Source organism: Larus michahellis, chromosome 1, assembly GCF_964199755.1.
Source record: "Larus michahellis chromosome 1, bLarMic1.1, whole genome shotgun sequence".
Taxonomy (NCBI): domain Eukaryota; kingdom Metazoa; phylum Chordata; class Aves; order Charadriiformes; family Laridae; genus Larus; species Larus michahellis.
In genome coordinates, this window is record NC_133896.1 from 139,031,132 (window position 1) to 139,049,772 (window position 18,641).

At 44.0% G+C, this 18,641-nt stretch overlaps 1 protein-coding gene across 1 annotated transcript in view; it reads right to left on the bottom strand.

Annotated features, from left to right (window-relative positions):
• Positions 1-1,679: 1,679 nt before the first annotated feature.
• The window catches only part of GRPR (gastrin releasing peptide receptor), a 23,850-nt gene continuing 6,888 nt past the window's right edge, over positions 1,680-18,641 (bottom strand). Inside the window, exons 2-3 of the mRNA XM_074605812.1 lie at positions 6,349-6,700; positions 1,680-2,757 (exon numbers count right to left, since the gene is read on the bottom strand). Coding sequence (XP_074461913.1) covers positions 2,365-2,757; positions 6,349-6,700 — 745 coding nt within the window. The 3' untranslated portion in view covers positions 1,680-2,364. The remainder of the gene's footprint in view (positions 2,758-6,348; positions 6,701-18,641) is intronic.

Genomic DNA, 18,641 nt, shown 5'->3' on the forward strand with positions numbered 1-18,641 from the left:
TTCTGGAAAACGCTTTCCAGACCAGAGCCAAAACCATCTCTTCTCTCCTCAGAGGAGTAGCTAGCTCTCTTAGTAAGAAAAGGGTAAAATCAATAGCACTTATTTAATTCCACAGTGCCGTATCTTCATAATTCTCCTGTGATCAAAACAGCATCTTTCGTCAGGGAGGCAAGGTCTGTATTCAGCTTTGCCCTGAGGGGGCTACAGCAACGCTCTTTTCCCCATGTTTATGATTTTCTCACCTCATAGCTGTGCTTTCTCCTTTCCCTCAGAAACAAAAATTCAGAAACTATTGGAGCCTCTTGTAGAGCAACAGTAATCTGGTGTTCGTTACCGAACAGGAGGACACATCACGTAGCACAGATGGTTTGGCTGCTGTTGAAGTGTGCAATTCCTGCTTGCCTCTGATTAAGTTCTTACAAGACTGAAGGAAATCTTTAGTAGAAATATCTCAGGCCAGATCATTTTTTCTCATTTTGAAATGCCATGAACAGCTTGAAACTTGACTAAATTCTCTGAAATGGTCGCAGACTGGGCTTCTGGTACTGTATGTGGCTTCGTGTTAAAGATCAGAGAAAGCACCACCCTGATGAAAATTTTAGTAAATGAGGACCTCAGACAGCCCAGTAAATTAAAATTAACGCCATAGCTACACAGTCAGCTAAGCAAGGGAATTGACTCAGCTGTAAAATAACCCCATCACATTAATTTCCAGGCTGATTGGGGAGTGGGGGCACTCACGCCTGCAGGAGGAGGTGACACAGGTGGTGGTGCCCAGGGATGGCGGGGGGACAGGGCAGGACCGCCCTTAGTAGCACATCAGCACGGTGGTGTGGCCACATCCTGAGCTCATGTACCTGCGTGTTGAACCTCACCCAGAGGGCACCGCTCTCAAAGGCAAAACCAGTTAAGAGTTTCCAGAGCTCTGCCTTTGGCATCACAGCCCTTTTGCAGGCCCTGGAGACAGCAGCTCCCACCAGCATCCCTGGGCAGCCGCAGATGCAGGGCAGAGTGTTTTTACACTGCACACATGACTTTTTCTACATTCATAGAGCAAGCCCAACACAAAATTTAACCAGTTTTCATTTTTGTTTCACCGTGGTAAAGAAAAGGATCATCATCAAAGAGGATGAGGGCCATTAAAAACTCAATATTCTGTTACAGTGATTTGTTTATGGCATCATTTTGCAGCAGCATTCTTTATCGGGTGAGTGGCTTCATTGCCTGTCCTATACCCCACGCAATTCAAGAGTTTGTTATCTGCTGAACACTGTGCTCCTGTTTCCAGAATACCTGATACCTGACACAAGAACTGCTCTGGATTGAACATTATGGAAGACCTGGTTCTCCAATCTGTTAGCCAGTTTTGACACTCTGTCTCCACAGGTTTCTGCGAAGACAGAAGGAAAAAAACTGTGGGTTGAAGATCAGACTTTGCATTGCTGGTAGCTTTTACTGAAAAACTAAGGTGTCTTACAAAGCACTACTGCATGAAAAATAGCTGTGCTTCATTTTCTGTTGTTGCCTGCCCTTAGCCAAACCCAACTAAAATTTTATGGTACTCCTTAGGTGATGAAACATTCGCTATCTCACACCTTGAAGACAGGAAGAGCAAAACAGTAATGCTTGGAAAATGCCCTGCTGTCTCCTCCACAACATGGCAAAAGCTCACACATTTAAAACTGTAAACATATTCCAACTCACATTTATTCACGTTACTGCTTTCACATTGATGTGGTGCAAGATACTGCGCATTTCAGATGGGGCCACCGACATGCCCCAGTAAACTCTTGTTATCTTTTATACCATGAATTAATACTGTACTCAGAACATTAATAAATACTTGAAAAGTCTGTAAATGACCTACACTGTAGTCCTTTGTAAAATTATTTACCTTATTTAAATGGATTTATTTTGGTGTCAAAATATATTATACCATGAACTGCTGGACACAACTGACAAATTTTGTGCACCTGGTATGGTCTGTGTCACTGCTGTAAGTCTGTCTGAGTTCGGGATTGAGCAGAAAGTGATGAAGAACCTGCAGAGCCAAACAAGATTTGATCTTAAGATGCTCACTTTGCTCTCATTAAAAGCAGCAGGTCTTGAAGCAACGCAGCGCTTCCCAGGGAGCTCCTGTGGGCTGGTGCTCAATGATCTGCGACTCCAGTGATGTCTCAGTCCAGGATGAAATGTTGGATGCTTCAACCTCAGCCCAGGATGAAATGCTGGATGCTTCAAGCTCCTCTGAGTTCTCTGAGCGCATCAGACTGTGTGTGCTACTCACCATCCCCACACAGCAAAAGCAAGCAGCCACGCTAGATACGTGATGTGGTGGTCCTTTAGACATAGTGACTGTGCCCTTTAGACATAGCCTTCATGGCAGACGTGGTTGCCATTAATAAGGCTGAAGGTGGCCAGGGAATGGTTGGTGCTCTTGAGGGAGGTCATTCGTGTGGTGCTCCTGGCCATGCTCTGTGACCGGATGAGGAGGCGAGCTCTGCAGCAGAACAGCTGGTTGTTGAACTGTTTCCGAAAGCTCTTGCTGAGCAAGTAGAGAGCAAACGGGTTGACACAAGAGTTAGTGAATGCCAGGATCCGAGCGCAGATGCTGGCAATGAAATGCAGCACTGAGGTGTCCACCTCTGAGTAGTGGTAGGACCGGTATAAATAGATGATGTGAGTGGGAAGCCAGCAGAAGGCGAAGAGGCACACAAAGACCAGTACTGTCCTGGCCAGGCGCTTGCGGGATTCAATCTGGGAAGAGAAAGAGAAATGCAGATTAGCAGCTATTCCTAGCTCACACCACTAGCTATTTTTCCCGGTGCTGCAGCTTTGGGGCTAGCGCATGGTAGGCAGCATGGCCAGAGCAGGGCAACCTGGACCACGGGTGAACACAGAGTCAAGAACCCTCCTTGTCTCTCCTCAATCTCCTTCCCCTAAGAACAAAGAATTCTGAAAATTTATTACATAAGGAAGTAGTCTTTCCTTTCCCGTTTAGGGATAAAACTCCGATGGCTTGTCACTTGGTAATATCCCAGCTCAGGCAACAGAAGTGCGGACACCTGCATTAGTTATCCCCATATAATATATGTGTTCTTATGTAATTTATATATATGAAATGATTATTATGACTATTATTATTATTAATTACAGGGCAGGGGTCTGGGATATTTCACAGAGCCCAGAGGCAGGACTTTCTGCCTTGGGGCCATGTGGTATATGTACACAAAAGTGCTGCCAACAGCTCAGGGCCCTCAGAGGCCAGGTGCAGCACTTAGAGGCCAAAGTAGCTGGAGAAACTGAGAGAGGTTCTCTACTTGGAGAAACACCGAGGCAGCGACGAGGTGGACCCTTCAGCTGAAAGAGGTTGGGCCACGAGGAGAAGGCAGACGTAGGTGGTGAACAGAAGGATGACCACCTCTCTTAGCATAATTTGAGCTTTATCAGGGAAAGGTGCTTTTACAATGTCAGCTAGCACGCAGAACAACCTTCATGCAGACAAGCCACACTTTTGTTTTACTTACGTGTACAGGCTTGGAGTCAACCCAAAGGTATTGCTCAACCAAAGGGAGCTGAGGTAAACCGTACCTTGTCTTTTGTCCACCAACGCTGCACGCTAAGATAACAATGCCACTGAAAACCACATCTTTCTCCCTAATGAAGACAAGAGCCGTGATGGAAGTCACCCAAAAAGAGAGGACAGAGTTGCCCAGAAAGACCTGCTGAACTACACTGCTACCTGGGAGAGGTTGCACAGCCAGAAGTTTGCAGGCACGGAAAGTGCAACGCCACTGACATTTCAGGGCTTCATAATGTTCTCTTCTCTGGTAAGCCCTATGCCTTTTCCCAGGCACTCCTAGGGACTTTGTTGCAGCTCGCTCCCTGTATGTGAGTAGGACCTGAATGGCCTGAAACTGCCCCCAGCCCCAGCCCCACTGCCCTTGTTCCTGCCCTGGTGTGGCCGCGGTGCCTTGCCAGGCTCCTGGGACACTTCCCCATCCTCACTCCCCTTCCGAGCTGCACGGGTACATCAGAAACTCGGCAGCTCACACAGGCTGATCTTTCCTCAGGGCAGCTGCAAGCAGGGAGTAGGCAAGAGAGACCTGACAAGCCCATTTTGACTTTATTTTGTGCCCCTTTAATGGCACCGACTGAAAATCAGCCATTGAGCTTCTGAAGGATTGACATGTACCAGATGATAATGTCTCCAGAAAGCGGGCTGAAAATTAAATCCTTTGAGAAAGGGCTCTCCTTGGCTAAACCATATGTTCTTTTAAAATGTATCCTTAATTTGATATAGGGCTATTGAGGCCACATCTGCACTATAAAGAAAGGAAGCAACGCAATAAAGAAATCGATACCAGTTATCTCAGATGGAGACCTATAGCTCCTGAATGCACTGCAGGACGGGAATGATGGACTGATGGTGCTAGGCTGCAGCCTGGCCTTTTGCTTTCTTTAGAGCCCTCTCCCCAAAACAAAAGGGGGAAAGGGCTGCTTTTACTACTCACTTTATTGTCACTTATCAAAACAGTCATCGAATCAGCAGAAAAATGGCCTGCAGGGGAGGAAGATTTACGCACATTCAGAAGGGGAAAAGGATAAGGATTTCAGGGATTGCACATCATTTAACGGGCAGAAAACACAGCTTTCCGGTGCTACCGTTTCACCTTAGCACCTGAAGGCTACGTGAGATGATTGTGTTAGGTCAGCCCAAGGTAGAGATGTCAGCTGGGTGCTATTATATGGACATTTGTTCAGCTGAAGAACGGCTTGTGTCAGTTTAGCTTAGGTTGAAGCACACCTCAATTGACAGGAAGGGGTAAGGTAAACAGGGTAAATATGTCAAGGTAAATACGTTGTTTAGAAACAGTTACCCTGCTTTTGCTTTCTTATTTGGACAACCTAAGGCTCAGATGCGTTCAGATTTAAGTACTGATCTGAAATCCCCAGTTGCTCGTGCAAGATTTGGATTTCCCCCTGGAGATGACTCTTTTTCTCTCCAGTTGCTTACAACAGGAGCAGTCAAGAGGAAAGAATCTTCAGTAGAAAGCCTGGAGTTAGGGTGCCAAAATCCTAGCTAAATCCTCTGACTTGATTCAGGACTTGCACATTTTCAGCCACACATTTTAAACTAGAGCACGGAACTCACTTGAAATACACAGGTCCTAGCCGAGCCAGCCCAACCGTGAGCTCTGTGGTGGGACAATTTGTGGAGTTTTATAAAAAAAACCCACTCATGAGTGACAGTAACAGAAGTAACCCTGCTTTCAGGGTATGAAGGGAAGCTTAAAAGACTTAATTATTCAGAGCAAACAGCCTGCTTGTATAAATCAAAAACTGTCTTAAGGTGAAACCTGAGGTTACCAGCTATTGGACCAGAAGACTGACTGTTCTGGCTTACAATAACAGGTGGACAGGTTGTTCTGTCCAACACTGTTCCCTTCTAGAGACCCTAGAAAAAGAGGCATTTTTAGATGGGCAATTATAATGACCAAAGGGCTTAAGGGAAGAAGCCACAACTCTCCTTTTCGCTTGGGGCTTCACACTGCAAAGATCACACTATCCACAAGACACATAACTTCAGTGCACCTATGAGGACCGCACACCATCCTGCTCTGTCCTCCTTCTTGGGGGCCCTGTGCCCACCACCATCATCCTCTGCTCTTCATTCCCACAGCCCCTCTCTAACCTGTACTGGTTTATCAACATGGCACAGCACCAGCAGATGAGAACTGGAGCCATGGTGAGCACAGGAGGCATCGCCACTCTCACGGAGCAGCTGTGCATCTCCCTGATCGATCGGTGCTCCTGGCCCTGAGGGGTCCTTGCAGAAGGGGTTCCCTCCATCTCCACTCCCGCATTGCTGTGTCCCATTTGCTTTTCAGTGCGGAGGACCGAATTACAGAGCCAGCTTTTCCCTCTGTGTGAAGAGGGACTGCTTCGTGGAGCAAGGCTTTGTCCAAGGTCCTCTCTCTGACAAAGCAACTTTGAGAAGTTTTGATTTTCTGCTGCATCACCCCTCACCTTCAATTTCCAAACACCGTCCCCAGCTCTGCCTCTTTCCCTGCATCCTAGTCAATACCTTCGCAGGCTTTGGCATGGGTCTCCTGCTGTGTTTGCCATGGTAACCACCCTGCCAAAGTCTCTGAACTTAGAAACAGGAGAAGATGTTTTAACTGCTCAGCACTGTGCCATGGCTTGTGTCAACCATTTTAATTCTTTTAGCCCACCTAATCTATTAAAAGTAGCACAGTCTGTCCCAGTGTAAATTTCCCTGTATGCACACACTTTACTCCCAGATTCATGGGGAATGTGGATTTTTGAAGAAAGTCAAGTCTCTACCTGTTTCCTCACATGCACGTTTCCTTCCACGGGGATGTTATAAGCGCTCCGGATCAAATTCTTAGCAATGAAATAATAATATACTGAAATGACAGATAGAGGAATGATATAAAAGATCAGAAATGATGCCATTGAGTGAATTTTGGGATGCAGCCCATCAGAATGTGGGTAAGGAGCACAGCTGATGAAGGTTTTATTAGTCCCTTTGTCATGGAAAGGGTGCAGATCTGAAAACACTGCTTCAGGGATGGCAAGCAACATGGATACAATCCAGATTATAGCAGCTCTCACACAAATCTTCATCAGTGCATGGGATGCTTGGATCTCCATCGGCCTTACTATAGCTTTGTACCTAAAAAATAGGAAAGAAAGAAAGAAGTTATTGACCTCAGCACTCAGGCATTGTATTCTTGCTTGTCCCTTTCATTGAGGAAAAAAAATCCCAAACAAAATCCTTCTTTACTCAAGACTGTGATTTTTTTTTCTGATGTTTTAAATTTCGATATTTTCAATAGATTTCTCATTTTAAACCAGAGCCACCTGTCATGGATCCATTCAGTTTCATCTCTATTGATTCTGAGTTCATTTAATTTGTAATCGACACAACAAAGCACAGTGCTGCCTGACATTAATATATATGTGTCCAAATAGCATTAAGATAGGAAATGCAATCATAAGCTTATTTTCAAAAGCATACAGCAGTTTACACCTCTTCACAGAACAGTGTTGAAAGAAATTGGATGGAGGTTTTGCCACACGTTTCATTTTGAGCTGTGAGTACCCTGGCCTCCTGCAAGCCAAATCTTAAGTTTTCTCAAGTTAAACAGAGCATGTTGCTCACTTTAATTTTGGTTGGGTTGTGTAAATAGCAATAAACTGTTGTCGATAACTCAATGCACCCAGGCTAAGTAGCCAGAGCTGCTATCTGACTTTCTTAAAGAAAAAAAATATTATTGCTTGCTATGCTAGATATGTGGAAGACTTTTTTTGATTTGCGATTTTGTCTTTCATGATTTCATCCTTTCAGAAAATGGTACTTTAGAATCCAAGAAAATGAAAGAAGCAAACTTATTTGAACCTGATGTGTGTAATGAGAGGACTGGAAAACAGAAGAGCTTCATATCTGCTGGAGCCCCGCTCTGGAAGGAGTATACACTCCAAGTAAATTGTGTTTCATATATGCATTTAAGGAACACAGTAGAAGAAAAAAAGACCATTAGGAAGCAATATCTACAGGTTTCATAAATCATTATTTAGGGTCATTATCATAACAATTACAATCTGTTGGATGTTTTTTCCAAGATCTACCTCACACTGCCCACAGCCCATGTGGTCCCTTGGTCACTGTCAGCTCCCTGGGGACTGATGGGTCCCTGGGCCCTAGGCTGTCCCAGCCCTCTTTTGGCATGGCAGGGTACATCCCCATGTGGCTGCTCCAGAGTCCATTTCTAAGCTCCTACAAGGATCCTAGCTCTTCCAGACAGCCTAATTGGACACCAAGGCGGGAGCAAGCATAACTCCTTGCCCGAGACCAGGCAGCAGCCAGCAGGGTCCATCCGCCCAGCAGCCCAGGCCAGGGACACTTCATGTACACGATTGATTCCCCACATACTATAGCCTGCATGAAGGTAAAGCTCAGCATTTCAGAGAGGAGTCTTTCAGTCCTGCACTGTTTTAACTGCGTAATTGTCTTATTTGCAGGACAAGCACACATTCAACTTCTAGTTATAAGCAATACCTTGTTCAGCATGCCTATCCTTTCTCTCTACATATGTATATATGTCTATACATCTGTATGTGCATATTTTATACACATACACATATATTTATATGCATATATTTTATACACATACATGTATATACATGTAGTACATACATACTTACATTTACATTAATTTATATTTATATTTATATTTATAAAGACTGTGTCTGGACGTCTCACCATTTGCAGATGTTTCCTCATGCAATCCCACAGGTGTTTCATGTAGATAATTTTTTTCTTTAATGGACTCCAAACACCTTGCTCAACAGCCTTCTGCTTAACCACTTATTCTCCAAGCTCTCCACCTCCCCTTTATTCCAGCTATACAGCTGCAGCAGCCAGACACAGTATTTTTCAGGCTTGCTTAGCACCTCTTTAACTTTCATTCTGAAGCTGGGGATTAAGTGGTGTCATACTACAAAGCACAATCTTCCAGTGCAAGATCATCTTCTCAGGTGAAGAAAATCACAGCACTTAAACAAATATAACGTTACGACTATTGCAGTAATAAAATGGAATAGCTAGGCAGATTACTAAAACAATGTAGCTGAAATAGCTCAGTTTATAGTCTGATTCACCAGTTATAGATTACTGACAGGAACACTAGCTAACTGAACACTTTCAGTAAACCCTAAGGAAGATAAATGCAAAAGGAAATTAATTACATAGTTATTCATAAATTTAGTTAATTCCAAGATATTTCAGCAGGTGCTTATTGTATGCTTATCAACATGGCATGTTAGTATAATTTTTTCAGGGATTTTCTTACATAATATAGCCAGCTAAGAGAATATTTTCCAGTATTAATTTCCAGTAACATGAATGACTTGAAGAACACAGAGAAAGAGATATTCTGTTTTAATTTTTTTAGCATTAAGAGAGTAGGAAGAGTCAGAAAATGAATAAATTTTAAGTTATTATCACATTTTAATTATAGATGGCATTTCCAAACAATATAATTTTGAAAGAACATAATTAGAAATGTCTTGGAGTGCTAGCACTGATTATTAGGCATTTACTTTATTTCTTAAAGCCTGCTACAGCAGGTATAAAAGAAGATCTGAGACATGGCTTGCTTGCAAGGGGCTCAGTGTAGAGCCAATTCATGAGACTGAAAGAACAAAAAGATAAGACAGAAAAAAACAAAGCGAGAAAATAGGTTTTGAAAATGTAAGTTCTCAGATATGGGAACACAGATATTTTCTTACGAGCCTGACAATTGAATCAAATTGCTATCTGCATGACTTCTTTGATGGTGGGCTAACTCATTCAGAAATCTGCAGTCATCTATGTTACCCTCTGAGTATTAACGCTTAATTGATCAGCATTGATCTGGTGGGAGTCTCCGTTTCCAGCCACCTTGCCGATGCGCCAATGTGTCTCTCCCCCAGCTTGCATCTCGGCAGCTCTACTCCCCCACACCAGCCTGGGTTCAGGACAGCGGCTGCAGGGGCTGCTCTGTGTAAGGGCATGGGGACGGGGGCAAGCACAAGCCATCGGACCCCCTGGGCAAGGGCTGGGAGGCCACTGGAAGATGTGCCTGTGGTCAGTGCTTAGGAAGTGAAAAAAATTGCACCTCCTGATTGGTTTCTGAGTGGGGCTCAGAAACTCCTTCACTCCTTTGCTTTTCCACACCACTTTCCTGATAGGGTCAACCTTGGTTTTTATAATTTATTTGACATTTCTTAAGAACTTCAGCAAGGTAGACTGGATTTGAGCAGCAGCTGGTCCCGTTTTTCAGCATCTGTATTTCCAGCTTGTGCGTCAAATATTATTTCAAGCTTTCCACAGCTTTGACCTCTGCAACTTCTTTTTCAATGAGTTAGCCTGAGGCACACAACTTTTTGCGATGTTTAACATCCAGCGTCTGAATAATCGAATCCACTTTGAAGGGGAAGTTGATGAATAATCCCATATACCTCAGTGGAGCCATGGACCGAGGTGGCCAGCTGAGTGAGCCCTCGTGCAAAGGTCCTACAACAGCATTATTTTCAACCCATGCAGTGACACGGTCTCTGAGAGTATGTGTCACATTGCATGCTCAGTTTCCCTGGGGTAGATCCAGACGCAGCCCTGGATTTATCACCTCTGCTTGCTCTCACAGTCAGTCTCTCTAATTATTGTTTGATGCCTCTTTTTTTTCAGCTGAACACCTTTCCCAACCTGCTTCTAAAGAAATTTTTGAAAAAGATTAAAAACCGGAGGTATGATTCATGCCCTACAACAAAGGCCAAAACTTAAAAAGAAAAATATGCCTTCTGAAGGTTCAGTTGAATGAAAAATGATACAGTCAAGAACTTGTGTCAATTCCAATCTCTCGGCAGTTGTCAAATGGTGCAGATGAAAATGACTGGGTTGCTGATCTGATAGGAAATATGAAAGAGATGCTGACCTTTACTACTGCTCAGTCTTTGAACCTCTTTGTTCCCACTGCGCTTGTGAAGTAGCAGCCTGCCTCGTGCGCAGCAGCTACTGATGACCTTCTGGCCAGGATGGATGCCGGTGATCTCTGTGTCTCACAGTCTCATTCAAAGAAGCCCACACAAAGAAATTACACATAGGGCTATCTTAAGTGCAATGAATATAATCACAGTTCATGAGGCACCATGAGGATTCACCCTGTAGGGCAACCCTCTCCTCCACCACCCATGGCGACTCCGGTGCCTTCCCTCTTCTCCAGGTCAGTCTCCAGGCCCCCAAGAGGAGCCTGGTGAGAGGGTTGCTTCAAGCCAGAATGCCAGAATTCAACATATAGCGCAGGATCGCTTCTTAAACTAATCCCCAAAATTCATTTGGGATTGGTAGGAACCCATGGAGTGCGTGCCTCTCCATTGAATCCTGGAAAATATCTTATACGTCTCTTGGGATCTCTACTGTGATCATTGAATAATTGTTTCTCACAGCTGAAACTACTGAAATGACCATAAAGCGCTAAAATGAGACACACACAAGGTTTTTCTGTTGTAAATACTTTTCCCACTGAGGTTAATAAGCCAGGGAAACTGGAAAACTGTGTCATTATCCTTGTGTTAATAATAATGTAACTAATGATAACACCACCTAATGTACTCTAAAACTTTGACTATGCAAACATTGGTTAATACCGTACACTTAGCCCCAAAGCCGCAACTTCAAATATAAACACAGAAGTAGCTTTAGCACAAAAAGGACATTTACAGATATAGTCTCCAAAGGCACAGATCAAAATAAGGCCCCAAATGGATGTCAAAGTTTCCTAGATGCAGTTTCTCTGCTGGTGCAAAATATTTTAGCCATCTTTATGCTCCTCAGCTGAGCCAAGAAAATGCGCACCAGATGAAGTATAAACAGACATTGCCCTCAAAGCCATATTGCCTATAAGTTCCTAAGCGTAGAGATATGAAGGGTTGTAATTTTGCTCTCACATTGGGGAGGAAAGCACTTTATCCCTAAGGCAGCAGCTCCAGTGCATCTCTCATGCTTTTTTACTGTCACCTTCATCCACTTACTTGTGCCTGCTACAACAGCTACAAAAGTTAAATTAAAACAACTAAAGCATGGGGGAAAAAATCAGATGCTTCCCTTGCATTTTAAATTAATTTAGGTCCACATGTCTCACTGTCTGGTTTTAGTTTTTTTAGGGAAGTAACTTTATGTTGTGTGGGGAAGCTGGTGCTGTAGGCAGCCTCAGCTTGTTTTCATATTTTATGTTTGCATTGTATTAATGCCTTTCCCCCTTCCCTTACATCGGCAATTAAAGCTAATAAAGATGGCCCATACAACAGCCCTCATTGTATATCTGGTAGGTACGTGTTGTGTAAAAAGAGACAGGCTTTTTAAAGCTTGAAGATACCACCTTCTGCAGCATCTTTACAAGTGGTGGGTCAGTAGATATTAATTTCAACCAAAATAATTTGTGTCCTCTGTAATAACTGCAGCTGCTGCCGGTGGCAATGAGAAAGAAACACCCCTCCCTCACGGCAGTGAAGGCGGCTGGTCACACAGATGAATGGATGTGCTGGTGATTGAATATGACAGCAAGGATCGTATAGCAGCTATGTGCTGGCCACTACATCCCTCCCATCTATTGAATCTGATTTAATAAGAGGCACTAAGTTGCTTTCATAACTCTTTCTTCCTTACTTTTTTCAGCAGTAGGAGTGCAGCAAGAGAAAATGGCTGAAAGAGGCTCTGCCACAGAGTGCTGCCCTTTTTTATCACAGTCCTCCCAAGCACACCTATCTTCCTACAGCTGAACCTCAAACTTGCAAGACATATAAGAAGAGAAAAAAAAATCTTCCCATCCTTCCTGCAGGGAAATGAGACAGTGCGTCTCCAAAATGAATTTACTGGAGTACTTCAGTTTCAAGTAAAGTTTCCTCCAAGTAGTATCATCCATCACTATGTCTTACACTGTTTACATAAAAAGATCCTGGGCTCCACTCCTGAATTTGTATAATGGTTTAAAAAACCAAGTGCACTAAAACCTGTTCAAACAAAATTTCAGAAGGCTTGGCCGCCCTTGCTTCATTACCAACCCCACTGTTTAGACTGTGTCAAGCTGGCGGAAAGATTTGCCATATTGCTGCTTTCTGTTTTTTCTCTGAAGTGAGAAATCCACTTACAAACTTTTGAATCTATTCAAAAGCTCTATTTTGAGGTGTTGGGCTCAACATCTAAAACTTAAATTAAAAAGCAGGGATTAGTTGGAATGTCTTACAAAAATAGTCATGTAAATTGCTGCGAAGTGAAAAGGCTGAGTTCTTCCCAGCTCTAGAAAATGAGCTCCTGAAATTGCCACGACTTCCTATTGTAATGATGAAAGAACTGCCTCTCAGTCAGCACGTCCCCATATTTCTTCTGTTCCCACCTGTAACCGAAAGAGGGAGAAAAGATGCACAATTCAGAGTTCCTCTGATCCCCAGTCATCTCTTCTCATTTGTAAGCTTAATGCACACACATTGATCTTGTCCTGGCCCATGAACAGACTGAACAAAAATCTTCTTATTAAAATTTTGTAATTATGTTCTACTAGTATCACATTATTGTTTTGCCCACACAATATGAAGGACGGGCTCAATTACCATGCAGAAAAAAGCCTCAAGCAAGAGAAAAAGTTGACGCTATGGAAAAACCGCATAAATGAAGCACGTGGAGCCTTGATGAGTGTGAAACTCTGCTTGGAAAGCAAAGAAAAAGTCTTACAAAATATCTGAAGAAATTTATGAGAAATGCAATGCCCCAAACTTTCTTTATTGTTTCCACCATGGATGTTATGAATATTCATAGCTCTGTAGACAAATAATTCAATAAATCCACAAAATTGCTAGACTGTCTAACCCATCAACACACTGCGACAATCTATTCTGGGTCTATCTGCTTTCCGCATACTTAGTTAAGATTATCATTATTATGCATGATTCTTGGGTGAACATCTGTTATTAAAATCTTCACTTTAGCAAATTGCATCTGGGCACAAAGACATCTCTGATGGGCTAGTCTTACATACATTGGCAGGTACTGCCTACTTTCTCTCTCTTTTTATTAATTAACATTTAAATGAAAAGAAAAAGGAGGCATTGATGGAAGTGGCATAGTTCTCACTTTTTGAAGTGTGTGTTCAAATTTCAGTCTGTATACCTGCATACTGCTACACCATCCTGGAATCCAGACAAACGGGAATTTCAGTCCAGGAATGACTAATGTCAAAATTGAGACAGTGTTTTAGAAACCATTGAGCTGCACTACACATTGGGGAAGGAGAGTTTAAATAGTAACCATTTGACAGTGAATGTGCTATTCCCAACCATGACCATCCAGAGCATAAAATATTTCAGAAATTAACTATACATGTGGAAAACAAAGGATGTAGAGGTTACTGCAGGAAGTAGCTGGAATCCCATGGATGGTGCTTTCCTTATTAGAAAGACACCCTTTGCACCCAGGGTGTTTATTCCCTGTAGGTGATCTTCAGCCAAGTCTCTGAATGAAACCCTGATCCCAAGTCAAAGATTTCAATGGGGCCAGCCTGACACTTTGTCACAGTCCTTGCAAATGGGTGTGAGACCTGCTGTCTTAAGGATGGGTAGGACCCATTCATTTAAAAACATCCTTTGACTTCCAAACCAGTGATTTCCCCCCCACAGTTAATGTCCCATCTCCTCAGCACCAGCTCATCGCTGAACACATTTCTATGCACTCAGTGCCCAGTACAAGCAGAGGGATGTGCCTCCTCGTGCCACGTGGCACCAGATCACATGCTGGTGGAGCAGCTTCTTGGTGCCAGGGTTGCAATGTGGTATGCATCCGGAGTGGAGCTGGGAGGGCTGGTGCTGGCACCCGGGTCGCCAGGCACGAGAAGGACCGAGCCCTGGTGATGCTTTCCATCCAAGGCTTTGCTGTCACAGCCCTAGTCTCCAGGGTTGTCACTGGCATGGGACCAGGGGCTCGGAGTGCCTGCGGACTGAACTCTTACCAGGGCGACTAAAGCTGAGGCCTCAGACATGGAGCCCTCATCTCACTAGAGAATCAGCCTTATTTCTTCTGAAAGCACCATCTTTGGTGCATAAAACCAGCACCACTGGGTAACCTAAACACGTGGCATAATTGCTGGATATCTCACAGAGCCAGTTATAGAAATTCATTGGAGTTTCTAAAAATGGCAATTTCTCAACCCAAAAAGTCCTGCCTGCGATGTGCAATAAATCAATATTGTACTTTGTTCTGACAGAGAAAGAAGAGTTCATCATTGACCTAAGAATTAGCAGTTTCTTAAACTATAGCAGCTGTGGTATGCTTATCTTAATTTTGTGGAAAGAGAATAAATATATATATACGGAACTTTAGAGAAGCAGGATTCCTAAAGTTAAAAGCAGTTGTCAGATCAACTGACTGGGAATATAGGTGTATAGGGGGCAATGCTTACTATTCTGACTCCTGGCCTCCTCCTTTGTCTCCCCGACTTTGCCCTGAAAAAACTGTGCAGGGCAAAATGCTGCCCTGAATGAGAGAAAATGAGGACTCATGCTAAAACCTCAAAGAAGTAATTAAAAAAATCAATATACAACAGATGGGAAAAAAAGCAAAAGTAAATGACAGCAAATATCAGAGTTTAAAAATGTCAGTTACTGATAAGGGAAGCTGGAGGAGCCAACAAAATATCAAAGGTCACTGGGTAACAGACAAACATGCATTTTTAAATACATCAGGAACAAAAAAATCAGTAATTCACGCATAGACATAAATGGGGAAGGTATGAACAAAGAGACAAGGTGAAAAGCAATGGCTAGATATTTGTCTTTAAGACCAAATGCAGGGGAGGTATCCATACCATGTGTGCAGTGCTATAGATGCAGCAGAAAACGTGTCAGCTGTACTGAAGAAGATGCGAGCCAACATCTGCCAACACAAACCACTTTCACAGCAGGCCTGAATAATTTACACCTAGGAATATTAAAGGAACCAGCTGGGGAACAACTGGTGTCAATTTTTTTACAAGTCTTGAAAAAGTTGAGAAACTCCCAGGAAGTGGAGAACTGGCTCCAAAGTTGTGAAGTTCAGAAAGCTGGAAGGTGTGACCGAGAAAACTCCAAGGATTTGGGTTGCCCAAGGCCAGCTGCAGTAAGAATAATGGAGAGGTTAATCCTACTAACAGGTGATAATATAAGTCTGTCTTTTTTAATGCATGGCACATTTAGGTTTTTTTTAATCTTCTCACAACATTATAGGTGATGTAAAAAGGGTGTGGGCCATGCTGGTGTACAGGGGAGTAAGGGAGGTACAGCCTGCATGGACATGTTGGCATGGGTGATGGTGCATGTAGATATGCACATATGCGTGCCGGGGCACGCGTGGTCCTTCCTCCCCTATCCACGGCCGTGCAATCCCTGCCCCTCTCCCATGGAACAAGGGTTAAAATTAGCAATCCTGGCTTGGTAGGTGGAGCCGTATTAGATGGGGACCCAGAGCCCCAGGGCCTCCCCAGCAGCTCCTCAAACATGCTGGTAAAAAGGTAGCAGTGTGTGGAACCATTTCTAGCCAGGGTCCTGGGAACGTGCTCTAGCTGCAGTGTTATTTATTGCATATATCAGCTGCCTTGAGCAGGCTATAAAACCTTTGCTGGGAAAGTTTGCAGATGACAGTGGCTGACCAGACTGTAAAAATATTGTAGAGTCATTGGGATAAATGGCTATAGTCTAACAGAAGGCATTTTAACTCAGCCAGGTGTAAAATAATATCTCTAGCACCCAAGTGAGCAGATTATACCAAAAATCTGGGGATCTTTCAAGGAAAGAGGAGACCAAGAGAAGACACTCGAACGTCTCTTCTGCACCTGACAAAATGAGATATCCCATGCAATTCTCACTGTGTCATGGTTGTAGTGTAACCAGTACCTTATCTAGCTAGTATAAAACTAAGTCAGTTATATGATGCTTAAGTCCTTTCTGTGCTTCAGTAAACACAGATGTCATAAGAGACCATCACCTCTACGTGAAACTTTCAGCTCCATGCTGGGGCTGAACAATCTAGTGCTATGCTTGACTGCTCTTATCATAGAGTCACGGAATGGTTTGGGTTGGAGGGGATCTTTAAAGACCATCTAGTCCAAGCCCCCTGCTGTGGGCAGAGACATCTGTCACTAGACCAGCTTGCTGAAAGCCCCGTCCAGCCTGGAACACTTCCAGTGATGGGGCATCCGTAACTTCCCTGAGCAACCTGTTAGTGTCTCACTGCCCTCATCATAAAAAATGTCTTCCTTATGTCTGATCTAAGCCTACCCTCTTTCAATTTAAAACCAATGCCCCTTGTCCTGTCACTACAGGCCGTGGTAAATAGTCTTTCTCTGTCTTTCTGATAAGCCCTTTTAAGTAGTGAAAGGCCACAATAAGGTCTCCCCAGAGCCTTCTCTTATCCATGCTGAACAACCCCAGCTCTCTCAGCCTTTCAGTTATGCTATTAGTTGTATTATTATGCAGTGGTTAGAGGTTAGGTGAATTTTGATTTGAAACATGACATGAGTTCTAAGCAGTGAGGATAACAGGACGCCACAGAAACATGACGGGGACAGGGTTATACATGTACCTTTAGTCTGAATGCTCAGAAAGTTGCCTAGTGTCACTGAAAAGATCTGTTTTAATCCAAATCCCGTGAAATATTCAGCAACCTCTGTGCATGGGTGCGGGCATGAAATGCTGCTGAACAGGATGGCTAGTGCAGTCAGTGCTAGCCCAGCATCTGCATCTCTGACTCTCCCAGGTCATTTGACCGTCCATGACTAAATCTCATGATTCAGGGCTGTCTGCAGGTGTGAAGAAATGGATTTTCCTCTCAGGGTACCATGGTACTGTTTTCTGTCCTGCCTTTCTACAGAGCTGCAGAGACTGGCCTTAGCCGGAAGGCAGGCAAGGACAAGCTCTGACAACACTTCTCCCTTTGATGCTCCACAGTCTTCTGCACTCTGGTTAAACTGATCATTAGCCTGGTGTCAGGAGGGTAGTTTCCTGCAAGGAACTCCAGCTTTCTGCCTTTCTCAACAGCCCAGCAATTGGCGTGCTGCCTTTTTGGTGCCTCAGCGCTACGAAGCGCCCAGGCACCATCCTCAGGGCACAGATTGGTCTTCTGGATGCTGAAATCCCCTGCTCCACCTGAGGTTGTATGCAGTAGGCAGCGTGGGGGACAATCAAAGAATCCACTACGGGCAGGAGCTCAGACAGGACGTCATAGCCCACGGTGTCTTACATGGTATAGAGTGAAGTGGGCACGTGGGTGTGAGAAACAAGGCGAGGGATGTCAGCAGGGCTAGCGCTGGAGTCTCTTTTCAAAATAAGGGGAAAACAGGTTATTGCAAGGGCTGCCTCTGTGAGCAAAGCAGCTACTGGATTCTTCACTGCATACACAGGGCAGGCTGTGCCTGCTTCTCCTTTCTCAGCTCGGCTCCCTTTTACTCTCCTCAGCCAGGCTGTTGTCCACATCTGAACACCAAGCAGTAAGACGTGAGCCAATGGGACCCCCGTGAGCTCGTCTCCCTGCAGCGATGCTGATGTCCCAGCCCACCGTGTTCAGTCTGACACACGGCCGGCAAATTCTCCGCGGCCAGTCGATCTCCTTATTAACGGTGTGTACAGCACCTCGTACTGTGAGACCATGACAACTGATTGGGGTTTTTAGGTTTTACTGAAATGTAAACAATAGGTAATCCAACTTTTCTCCCTTTTGATTGCTTAAATATTGACAGTCTCCAGCACATTAGCACTGACTCTAACCTCGGATTTGCACACTGGCCCCACTGATATAAATGGGAGCTCTAATGTTCCTGGTTATAGAAGTGCATCTATTGTGTTTTGGCCATCTGCTCTGGCTAATCAAGATATTCTGAAAGTTGTGCTGTTTGATCTGTTCCTCTTGGTGCAGACGGATGCAGGGGCTGAGGAAATGAGAGCTTAAACCAAGGGTGTTACGAGTGCTTATATTGTATTGACACAGTGGCCAGCAACACAGGATCTAAGACCCTGCACGTCGGCTGAGAGATATGTGTGTAATCTCTCTCTGCACA